The sequence below is a fragment of the Phyllopteryx taeniolatus genome, chromosome 11, assembly GCF_024500385.1.
Source record: "Phyllopteryx taeniolatus isolate TA_2022b chromosome 11, UOR_Ptae_1.2, whole genome shotgun sequence".
NCBI classification, from domain to species: Eukaryota; Metazoa; Chordata; class Actinopteri; order Syngnathiformes; family Syngnathidae; genus Phyllopteryx; species Phyllopteryx taeniolatus.
In genome coordinates this window covers 7,028,519-7,040,613 of record NC_084512.1, presented here as the reverse complement: position 1 = coordinate 7,040,613, position 12,095 = coordinate 7,028,519, and the positions used below count along the sequence as shown (strand labels likewise).

The 12,095-nt window shown below is 39.6% G+C and overlaps 1 protein-coding gene across 8 annotated transcripts in view; it reads right to left on the bottom strand.

The window, feature by feature from the left end:
- The window catches only part of thada (THADA armadillo repeat containing), a 154,641-nt gene that overhangs the window by 142,422 nt on the left and 124 nt on the right, over positions 1 to 12,095 (bottom strand). For 6 of the 8 annotated variants that reach the window (XR_009790926.1, XR_009790928.1, XR_009790927.1 and 3 more), the window contains exons 2-17: positions 11,642 to 11,767; positions 11,404 to 11,513; positions 11,178 to 11,308; positions 9,330 to 9,478; positions 9,213 to 9,245; positions 9,089 to 9,137; positions 8,813 to 8,997; positions 8,083 to 8,177; positions 7,553 to 7,776; positions 2,196 to 2,920; positions 1,516 to 1,670; positions 1,254 to 1,409; positions 1,028 to 1,135; positions 834 to 951; positions 513 to 658; positions 44 to 266 (exon numbers count right to left, since the gene is read on the bottom strand). Coding sequence is in view for 5 of the 8 variants with exons in the window: in XM_061790837.1 (XP_061646821.1) it covers positions 44 to 266; positions 513 to 658; positions 834 to 951; positions 1,028 to 1,135; positions 1,254 to 1,409; positions 1,516 to 1,670; positions 2,196 to 2,920; positions 7,553 to 7,776; positions 8,083 to 8,177; positions 8,813 to 8,997; positions 9,089 to 9,137; positions 9,213 to 9,245; positions 9,330 to 9,478; positions 11,178 to 11,308; positions 11,404 to 11,513; positions 11,642 to 11,714 (2,680 nt within the window). In the remaining 3 variants the exon portion in view is untranslated. The remainder of the gene's footprint in view (positions 1 to 43; positions 267 to 512; positions 659 to 833; positions 952 to 1,027; positions 1,136 to 1,253; positions 1,410 to 1,515; positions 1,671 to 2,195; positions 2,921 to 7,552; positions 7,777 to 8,082; positions 8,178 to 8,812; positions 8,998 to 9,088; positions 9,138 to 9,212; positions 9,246 to 9,329; positions 9,479 to 11,177; positions 11,309 to 11,403; positions 11,514 to 11,641; positions 11,768 to 12,095) is intronic. The other 2 variants (XM_061790834.1, XM_061790833.1) reach the window with 2 other exon arrangements.

Below are 12,095 nucleotides of genomic sequence, written 5' to 3'. Positions count from 1 at the left end.
AGATTAAATTAGATCACTCTTGTGCTCCGGAACACCATTTTACCAGATAACGTATTAAGCTCCTGAACATCAGGTGCCTGTGGCGATGAGGAAGGAGGCTGGAAGTCAAGTCCCTGCTGCTGGGCACGGTGTAGTAGTGCCTGACTCAAACTAGGCTGGTGGAGTAGCAGGTTGAGCAGGTGGGCAGCTGTTACACTGTCAAAAGGATTGGTGCTGGTGGTCAGATCCAGCGCAGCGTGAAGTATACCACACATCACGCCTGGTTCCTAATCCAATAGAGATTAATAAGACATTGTTTGTTTTTATTCAGCTACTTCATTATGAGCTAACAACAACCGCAAACTGGTAAACTAAAAAACATGAATGATTAATTTAAAAAAAAATTGACTTCACTGTTTCATACAGTATTATATATAAGGTAATTACGTGGATAATCCTCATCCTAACGTCAGTAAGAAAGATAAATATAGATTACGTAGACCAATTCGGAAAACTGTACAGGGCCTCTTAACCTCTAGTTCCACTGTTGACAGAGGAAGTTTCTGTAGCAACTTTGTAGCCAGTAGTTTGACTTCCAGGAAGTTGCTTGCCACACAGTTGAGGACATTCTGAGCATAAGTAGAGGTCACAACTTCACCAAGCCCAAACCCATCAGGCCCTGAGGACAAGACAATAGCAGAAAACTATCAGAATACTCATCCTGTTTCCATACCAACAGCTTTAAACAGCTTTTTCTTTTTCTTTTTAAAAGCATTATGTTTTACTTGTTTTCCCATCAAAAATATGTAAAATGTCAGTGTTGGTGCTGCTGAGGAGTGTGCACAAACCAGTACCAAAAGTGAAGAGTTCAGCCAGTAGACCAAGCAAGTGGAGGGACATGAGGCATTTAGAGAACGAAGCTCCGGGAAGCAAAACATCGAACAACTTTGTACATAGCTCGTGGAGGAATTCCTATCACACACACACACATACACATTATTATTGTTTCTGATGATAAAGGGGAAACTATGTATTGCTTGGAATGTACCTTATAAAGACATAGAGTATGTTGGTCATTAGCTCTTTGCTCCTGCTCTCTCTCTTGGCTCTGTCTCTTTAGCAACAGCTGTGTACTGTCTTTTACTCTGCAAAGCATCTGTGTAACAGAGGTTGACAAAGGTCCATACAAACTGGGCACAATTACCAATACCTAGATTTCAATGACAAAATGTGCAGTATGCTCAGCGTGGGCAAAACAGTGAGCTTTGTCTTACCTTCTTGAAAAGACTGACAGCCTGCTGTCTGACACTTGGTGACTGGCAGTTGAGGTTGGGAAGCAAGAAGTGGTGAATGAGGTCCATTTCCTCTAAGGTCAAAACCTCAGTACTGCGGTTGCTTTCACACACCAACCCAAAAGCATCCATCTTCACCTGGCATATATGTCACAAATATATATGTTATAAAGACTAACTAATTAACCAACTAACCAATTGACAACCAGATAACAGGGATATGGCACAATGCTAAGATAATTACTTGATCATCTTTATGTATGAGTGCTTGTCGAACCAGGCTGAGAGGAGCCAGTTCCCCCCACAGACCCTCTGCTGGGGTCTGCATCACACCTTGAGACCTGGCTGCCCGCAGGCATGTCATTAGTGCACCAAGTGCACCCCTGCTGCCAGCTGAACCTGTTGAGCATCAAAAAGATATATCTGATATGACTAAAAATAACACTAAAGAACACTCAAGGACATTGGCAAAACATGTAACAGAGCGCTACAAACAGTTTTAGTTAGAGTGAGTTAGAGCGTCTGCCTCACAGTTCTGAGGACCGGGGTTCAATCCCCGGCCCCGCCTGTGTGGAGTTTGCATGTTCTCCCCGTGCCTGCGTGGGTTTTCTCCATAATAAACAGTAGCTTCACCCTCATCAGAAAAATCTACCTACCTACCTACTTCATTAAAGAATTAATTGTCCACAGGTCTCAGTGTGTTAATTGTCTACATGTGCCCTGCTATTGACTGGCTGGTCGCCAGTCCTTTGTGGACCCCTGTCTCACACCCCAAGTCAACTGCGATAGGCTCCAACTCACCCATGACCCTAATGAAGACAAACTGTACCGAAAGGCTCCAACTCACCCATGACCCTAATGAAGACAAACTGTATCGAAAATGAATGGCTGGATGTTTATGGTTGACAGTCTTTGTGCTTTTACCTTTGCTGCAGGGAAGTCTGTCTTGCAATGCCTGCACCATGTATGTCAGACTGGATGGGCTGCAGCGCAGCAATTTTGGCAGGAAATTATCCAGCATATAAATAGTCTCGTCCACTCTCGCGCTACACAGCACCTGTAGCAGGGGTGTAACCCACGTCCGGTGCCAACACTCCATCCAGTCTTCTGCAAAGGTCAGTTTTTTTGTTGAGGCTTCAGCAGCAAGCTGTTCTTTATGGCTGATAAAAAGCCTCTCCAGAAGGTCACTGGCATATGGAGCCAAGGTCTGGTCACTCATCAGACCCAGGAGACATGAAGGAAGTTGTGGCTCTATCTTAAGCAGGTACCCAGCACCATAGAGTTCCACAAGGCAGCCTAAAGCTCCATATTTTCCCCGCATGTGCCACTCGAGCTGGAACAGTCTTTGTGTGAGCTCTATGACATAACTGTCCGGATTTGCTTCAGAGGTGGGGGATTTGGCATGTTGATGGAGAAGGAGCAGGTTGCGAAACAGGGAGCATGTTTGGTGGCGGACTCCATCTAAGGGATGCTCCCAGTGGGAGTAGATATACTCCAGGAGGCGTTGGTGTAAATCAGACCCTCCACTGAGTGACTGTTGGAGGCTGAGGGAACAGAGCTGCCTCTTTCCTCGCAGGCAGTCCAAGGCAGCACTGCTCCACAGCGTCAGGACCCGAACTACCACCATAACAGTACTAGGCTCTTTTATACTGCAAATAGAAGAATACACAAAGAAACAGAAGAATTTGTCACCACAAAGGCACTATGCGCAGATCAAGAAAATATTAAAGGTCCCGCATTTTACCAAACCCAGTTTTTTTTTGCTTTTTTTTTACTATTTGGGATGTTATATTGGCTATATGGTTCCTCAGTAAACATGTGAAATCATGAAATAAAATTCCAGACGTTTTTCTGCCGAGAGGCCTGAAATCAAGGTCAATCGAATTTCAAGCTCATCTATGTCACTAGCGGAGATCTCCGCCTACCGCTCCACTCCAAGTCAGCACTGTCAACAAACACGTGTGGAGTCACAAGTTGGTCTTCTACACGGAGGCAACAAATCAGCGGAAAGGGTGCGGTCTTGGCCAAATATGGACAAAGCAGATAAAAAAACTGGCTCAAATTGAAGTAGCTGTCAGAGGGGCTTTTTCTGGACACTCGTATGACAAAACCAAGGTCTTTTTTTTTTAATGAAATAGACACTTTTATACTAAGTCCATGTTACAGAGCCCTATGCAAGAGTGGGACAGGAAACTGTACAGGATAAATATATATTTCGATAAATAGTGTACAATGTCAGAGTATGAACAAACATTATGCACTGAACTGTAAAAACTAAATACCCACTTTGTGTGGAAGATGTTTTCCTAAGAATATTTATCACTGCAGGAACAATTTGTTGTATTGTGCATTCTGGTAATTAGGACTGGGCGATTATTGAAAAAGTATTGATTACGATTGTTTTGACTGACAATGAAATCATGATTATTCATTGATTTCAAAACTTAGTATTTATTAAATTAACAAAAGTCAACCTAAATATAACTTCATAGAACCACAATATAAATTAGTAACAAGTGGGAAAATATTAGCTTAAAAATAGAAATTAAAAAACAACAAACAAAAATAAATACAGCCATGGTTAAAAACATTGGCTTGCCTGGGGTGACTGTATTGTCTATTATATATCCATCCATCCATCCATTTTCTGAGCCGCTTCTCCCCACTAGGGTCGCGGGCGTGCTGGAGCCTATCCCAGCTATCATCGGGCAGGAGGCGGGTTACACCCTGAACTGGTTGCCAGCCAATCACAGGGCACATACAAACAAACCATTCGCTCTCAAAGTCACACCTACGGGCAATTTAGAGTCGTCAATTAACCTACCATGCATGTTTTTGGGATGTGGGAGGAAACCGGAGTGCCCATGTAGGCATGGGGAGAACATGCAAACTCCACACAGGCGGGGCCGGGGATTGAACCCAGTTCCTCAGAAATGTGAGGCAGAGGCTCTAACCAGTCGGACCACCGTGCCGCTTCTATGATGTATATTTGTTAAAAAAAATAATTCCCCCAATATTCTGGCATTTAACCAATAGAAATAATGTTGGTAATCCTAATTAAACTAAAACAGGAAAACTTTAGTTTGATTTCATGTCAGACAGTCAGGGAGAAAAAAGCGTGTTTTTTTTTAAATGTATTTATTTTTTTTATACACAGCCATGGCTGTATGCGCTGTTCCTCTGTACGCGCCTTGGGCCCTTGGGGGCAGTGTGGTGCGATGCATGCATGGAGCTGCGTATTACAGTAAGATAAAGAGTCGAGGAAGAAAGTCACAATAAAACTTTATTAAACTCATTTTTCACAGATTAGGAAGACTATATGCCTTTGAGCATTGATATATTGTCTTTATGTATGTGTTTCTATGGCGGTTGTGTGTAAATATGTGAGTAATTATTTTTGTTGTGCGTTTAGTTCAACAGTGAACTCCAACTGGGGTGTCAATAAACAGCTTAAAGCATGCTCAGGGAGGGCAGAAGAACATGCTTCACATGCGTGCTACAAGCAACAAAGAGTGCGTTCAGAGTGCATTAACAATGCAGGAACTTGCATACACAACCGGTGCCGCGGCACATTAATCGTTTTTCTGCGATTATAACATTTTTATGATCGTGAGAAGCCAAAATCGAAATCACGATTAAATTTCGATTAATCACCCAGCCTACTGATCATACTCATGTTTTTGCTGTCAAAATATTGCAATATTATCACAATGTACTCCTATCTGCGCATACACTTAAGGATATTTGACTTTCAGGTGAAATTTTAGGATGAACCCAAAATGCACGACAACCTTGCATATTTATTTAATTTTACCTTCTCTAAACTTTTAAAGTCAGATTCAGAAACCTCTCTTAATTCAATGCATCTACCCTACAGTTCCATGTGTCAATGCTTTTTGTATGAATTGCTGTTATTTAACAAGGAGCGTAACAGTGTAATTTACTACAAAGGTTTGATCCATGAATCAAACAATACATTTCAGGGATCTCGGTGGATGTGCGTCCCGTCTGAGGTGGGAAAATTAACAGGGACGCACGCATACAGTATCATCAATCTGAGTCTTAGAACGGCTTAGTACTCCGACATGATGCTGGAAATCCGGCGGATGCATTTTTTTATTTTATTTTTTTTCTTTGAGCATAACCGCGACCCTAGTGAGGATAAGCGGTGTAGAAAATGGATGGATGGAGACAGGGCTCCAGAGTGCGACTAATGTGGTTGCATATGCGGCTATCATTTCTGAATCAGAATCATCTATAGTTGCCCAGTATGTCCAAAAAACACACAAGGAATTTGTCTCCGGTAGTTGGAGCTGCTCGAGTACGACAACAGACAGTCAATTGACAGAGAACACTTTTGAGACATAAAGACATTGACAAAAAACAGTCACTGAGCAATAAAGGGTTGCTAGTTATCTGGTAATGCCGGTACATTTTTTTTTTTTTTTGACAATTGTGCAAAAAGATGCAGAGTCCTCTACCACTTAGAGCAGTTCGAAAGACTGATATTGCAATAGTCCGGTGCAATGACCATTGTGCAAAGGGCGCCGAGACTTCAAGCGAGTAGTGCGATAATCTGGGACAATGTTGATTGTGCAAATGTTGCAGATACTCCTCAATCAGTGTGCAAATGGAGCAGATGCTACTCTGGCATGAGTGGCCAGTATTGGTCAACAACAGATAAGCAAATAGTGCAGCGTGGCGAGACTACTACAGTGAGTGCACGAGTAATGTATAATTGGCTCCACAACAAACTCAAGTCAAAAAATTGCCAGCATGTTGTAATGGAATTGTAGGTTAGGTGTTTAAGAAGTTGAAGTAGTCGAATGAAGCGAAAAAAAACCTGAGGATTCGTAAAGGTGCCCAGTCATTTGATCTACAAAAAAACATTTCCGCGACTTGAAAGCAGACACACGCTGGGTTTCATCATCATGGTCTCTAAACCAATCAGAGATAGTGCAAAGTGGGGACAGCTGGGAATAAATAACACGGTGGGACATTTTCCGTTTCCCGTCAGCTTCCAATTATGGAACCCTTTGCCCAAATAATGCAAATACAAACATGTCAGCGTATATGGCACACGGCTGCTCACATTATATACAGTGTAGCATACTCACTATTATAAGAGAGCCATTGAACATGTTGACAAATCATTTAAAGAAAGGTAGCAGACTTTTGAAAATTTGTACAAATCTTGACTCAAAATAGGTTGCCAAGATCTACTTCTTATTTCTGTTGCTACTTGGCACTTTAAACAACTGGAAACTTGATTGAGAGTATATTGACTGTTGAGGCATTAATGACAGCTTAATGTTTGTTCAGTGCAATTTTTATGAACAGAGCCTGAGTGTGTTTTATTTATCTTTTGTTTATTGTTCTACATTGAAAATGTCAATGTTCGTTATTCTTGGAATTAGAATTTAAATTGTTCTTAAAAAGGATGTACTTTAATTATTATGCTCTATCATTAATCAGTGGCATAAAAAAAACAACGATAAATTTGTTTGTTGTGATAGTTTTGGAAAAAATCGTCCGAAAAAACTTTGAGGGCAAGAGCAATGGAAAGCACAAAAATATTGTACAAACGGTATAAAAAATACAGTAACATCTGTAATAAAAAAACTGCAATATAGCGGGAACGCGAAGCACCGTGATATACCGGAGGATTACTGTATCCGTATTTTGTGATGATAAGTTGCAGGGACTCATTGTTCCCGGGTTGGACTCATTGTTTCCGTAACGTGAATCCCAATACTCACTTCGTCTCGTGTAAAATGATCTATGCATTTCCTGGTTCAGTTAAAACTGGTATTTACACACGCCTCTTCATTATGCTGTTCACATTTTAACATCATGAGATCAAGTTGACACCGAACCATGGTTTAACAGTACTTTGGCACTGCAAGGCTTCAAAGGTTCTCAGAGGGGACATGCCACTGAGCTTGAGTCACAGAATGTCACCAGTAAGTTGCAACATAGGTACAGAGAGACTGAAAGAGTCACAGACAGTCATGGAAGTGGACACTCTTGGAGGAGAAAAACTGTTTCTTTAAAAAAAAAAAAAAAAAAAAAAAAAAAAAGTACTTAAAGTAGTACTCGAAGACTGAACAATTTGAAATGTGCATTTAAAAACCTTGAGAAGGCAAAATTTCATTCACATGTAAAGGTTGTAGTACATTGCCACATATCCCTAACTTTTTCTGTATGTTTGTAAACCTTGTTCACAGACTTTTATCCTTCTGTAATAGTGACAACAGTGTTGCTTTTTTAAAACCACCAACCTGACATCTAGATCCAGCAGTGTGTTTGGGACCAACAGGAGCACTGTTTCCCAGTGTGGGCCAGGGGGGGAGCCCTTCCAACTCAGCATGACAAGCGCCCCATGACACAAACACATAGAGACACCTGGCGGACAAGCACTTGTACACAAGCGCTCACACTTTTGCTTAATCCACACGGGCGCCGAGTCCAAGCCGTACACTGAGCTACGGAGCAAACTGCACACCTGTAATGGCACAGGATAACAATGTACAATGTGATTGTTTTACTGAAAAATATCTTAATGATCTTTGACATAACATAACCCCAATTACATATTCAATTAGTTAACATTTCATTGGTTGACATATATTGGAGTCACTGAAGAACAAAAAGAAATTTTACTGTGAATTATTTTTTGTGCAGTTCCACTTATTTACAGTATTCAATTTCAAAGAGTATTGCCCAATGAATTTTTTAAAGTAGTTTAACGTTTGTGTTGCCGTAGATGATCAGATTAATTAATATTGGTAAATTAGCACTTTAAACTTACCACAGATGCAACTTCATCTCCAGAACCCATCACAGATCTGATTAATAAGACTACGGCCATACCGGATGTACTCTGAACTGCTTGCAAAAACTCCTCTGGGTTCAATAGAGGACAGACAGACATAGAAAAATGCATGTCAATAATTTTAAACATTTGTCATGTATTGTTTTAGCTTTGTATGCATTAATATCAGTTTCGTATTTATTTAAATATTTAAATATTTATTTATTTAAATATTTAAGTATGACAATGTATTCAAAATCATGGAAAATTTGGAAATTTGTTATTTTATGCAACGAGAGAATACTAGCAAATGTTTTTGGTACAAAACTGTTTAAAAAAACAATATAGTGATATAATTGAATAACTGCTTGTAGTTGCTTTTCGTTGACTTACTATTTAAAAACTAGAATTGTGTAAAAGGTAATCAGTTGCTGGTAAAATTGTAATAATAATGAATGATTCAATTATACATCCATCTGGTTTCACAAATGAATGAGGGACACTATAACATCAGATGTAGCCCTTGACAAAAACATGTTTTACATTGCTGTCTTGGAAGGGTGTAAAAATGGGGGAAAAAATAAGTCCCTTCCGCAAATATTCCCACAAAGTTACAATGTTATAATAGAGACAATATAATATCTTGGTAAGGTTAAGAATTGAGATTCAAGGATAACTCCTTTAAATGAGCCGATTTGATTTCTACGTTAGCACTGCAGTTTCTTACCATCAATAATAATACGTATGTAGCAGTCCAGCAGGCTGCTAAGTGTGTCCTTCAGTGTCTGGTGGATCCTAAGGGCAGAACTAATAGAACCTTGGCATCGCTGGATGACCAGCATTGATGTTTTCACTGCCGCCAGACAGGAATGCATCAGCTGGGCTTGAGCAATGTGACCACCTGCGACACTACTTTATAAACAGCAGAGGGCGAAATAGACAGTTTATGAGAGCTGCTATTAAAGTGACACACAGAACTACAGTACTGTCTGTATATGCATACTTGTTTTGATTCAGATAGTCGCTTAATCCCTTGTGGAGAAACTGCAAAACTAGATAGAAGACAATGGCGTCAGTGGAGGATCTTGCTCAAAATAAATGATTCATACAGAACTCCAAAAACAAACCTTCTGGAAGGAGTTGATTGATGCATCTCTCGCCTGAAAATAGTGCAGTTAGTGGTCAGAGTGGAATACTGTATATGATAACCAATCAAGAGGCAGCCCAAGGGCTTGTGTACTTACCCAGAGCGAAGCCCTCCATGCAGCCAGCAATGGTGTTCACAACATGTGAGTATTGGTCTGGAGATGGATCAGACAAACAGTCTGACAGGCACATGGACAGACAAGCTGTGGTTCGTTCCTGAAGCCAGGTTGGTACTGAATTCAGAACACTAAAAAGGTGAGCACAGACAAACATGTTGCATAATGTTAACAAAAAAAATGCAATGCAAATACAAAAATCTTAGTTCATACTGGCAATAAGATGCTCGAGTTAATAGTTTAGGTGGAATATCAAACCTAATTATATGGAATCAAATCAGACATTAAGAGGACTTCATTTTTATTAATCTAATTATTAACTGCTCCCCAGGATCGAAACTAGCCCCCTATTCTATACAGTATGCCAGTAGCAATGTGTTTGCTGTGTTCACTATTGTGATGGCTTAAAACCAAAACGTACAATTTCTAGAATATGCACCTGTGTATGAATTTATGTCATGACAGTAAAGGATATTCTTCTTCGGGATTAAAATGAGACCCAGATTTTCCTAACTTTATTACGACCAGTTCAGAGTGAACCCCGCCACTAGCCCGAAGATAGCTGGGATAGGCTCAAGCACGCCCGTGACCCTTGTGAGGATAAAGCGGTACAGAAAATGGATGGATGGACATACACTGCATTTCAAATTATTATGTAAATGATATTTTTTCTCTGATTTTCCAAAATAATTGATAAAATGACCGTCGGCATACTTTTCAAGTCATCAACCGTCAGAAATGTTTTTGAACAAACCTCCCAATGATTACAGTATTTGTTTGAAAAATTTAAAAAAAACTTCAAAAGCACTTTTGCAAATTATTACGCATAGACTTTCAAGACATTTGAAAGGTTTAAAGAAGTGAAAAAGGTCATGTATTGAATTTGCAGCTTTAAGAGGTCTATTTACTGAAATCAAAAGCTATATTTCAAACAAAAACATCTGAAAAGTATGTGGAATTTCTGACTGACTACTTTCTTCCATGGCATTGAAAGAAGAATGGTGCTTTAACTAACAAAATCATCTTCAAGTGTGACAATGCATCATCTCAAAGAAATACAAACAGAAACTGTCCAAAAAGTCACAAGTTTTATGGATGTAAGTATTGCAATCTGCTATCAAATAAGAAGTCCTATGTGAAAATGTAACTTGATTTATGTTTTTGATTGAACTAGCTTTTGATTTCTGGAAATACTAATGCTGCAAATTCAATAAATGACTATTTGCAGTTCTTTAAAACTCGTCAAATTTTTGAAACTCTGTTGTGAGTAATAAATTGAAAGTGCTTTATCAGTTTTTTATTTTTCAAAAAAATACTGCTATCATTGGGAGATTTGTTCAAAAACAGTGGAATTACATTATGACCGTTGATGACTTGCCAATTATGCCAACAGTCATTTGAACAAACGATTTAGGAAAATCAGAGAATAATATCATTTGCATAATAATTTGGAACACAGTGTAAAGCATGACTTAATACGAGGACCCGGCCGATTAACTTCATCGGCCAATATTAACAGTTTCAAATTGTCAGATTTGTTTGCACATTAACACATTACAACATAAGATAATCACAAACATTTTTAAACACCTTTTTTTAACTGCAAAATTCAGCCAATTTTGTCCTCTGCTGTAAAGTTAAATACTAAAGGACAATTAATTTGTTAATTAATCAGCCATTTCAACGGGTATTGGGATTTTACTCTGCCAAATATCTAAATCGGCACCAGCCTATAAACATGCATATTGGTTGGGCCCTAGTTCCTAACTCTGTGTCTTGATTGTCTTTTTAAAGAAACTCATTCAAGAATATATGAACGTTATTGTGCACCTGGAAATGGCACGTCTCATGGGGTTCTTGGCCTGCAGGGAAGTGTAGCCGAAGGCCAATGTCTGCAGACAAGCTCCTAAAATTTCTCCATCAGCGGACTCTTCGCAGAGTGCCTCCAGCAGCGAACCGGCCTGATGTAGAATGAACGCATACACGACATGACTCCATATAATTCTATGACAAAAATTATATAAAGACAATAGTGCATTGGCTTATTTGTGATCACCTTTTTGACCAGCTGGATCTGTTGTACTGGCTCTTGCTGCTCCAGACAGGACTGCAAAGTCTTGGCGACCTGCCTGACTTCATCCTGTCCTCCATCCACAGATAGAGATGCTAGAAGCAAGGGTACACTGTTCAGTTTTTATGATGTGACATAATGAATTGTGAAGAACCTTTGGAATTCAAACATTATCCGTCATTAACCATCAAGGCGTAACATGGTTTCGTTCCGACCACATTACCTAAAAGCTTGTGCAGTTTCTCTTCGTCCAAAACTAAAGCCTCGACTTTGGGTGTCTTCTTTTTAACCACCATGGCACAGCAGCATTCAACTCTGCATCATTTGAAACAAACCTTTCGCCTTAAATCTGAAAGTCAGCAACCGTGCAAACAGTAAAGTGACCCTAATTAAAAGGAAACTGCAAATGAGAAGCTGCATCAACAAACACACGTAAAACATGCATGTTTCCGATATTAACAGCCATGATTTACAACCAAACCTTTTAGACTATTACCACAACCTGATTGCTGCTAGCGAGTTTTGCTAGCCATACACCGGTAACTGTGCATGTAAGATACCAAGTAGCCAGAGATACAAATAACTATTTTTGTATTTTTTTTTAAACCGAAGTAAAGGTTTGAATCGTGTCAAGATGAACAGTACTGGATGATATAACGTGTATCAAGATAGTCGGC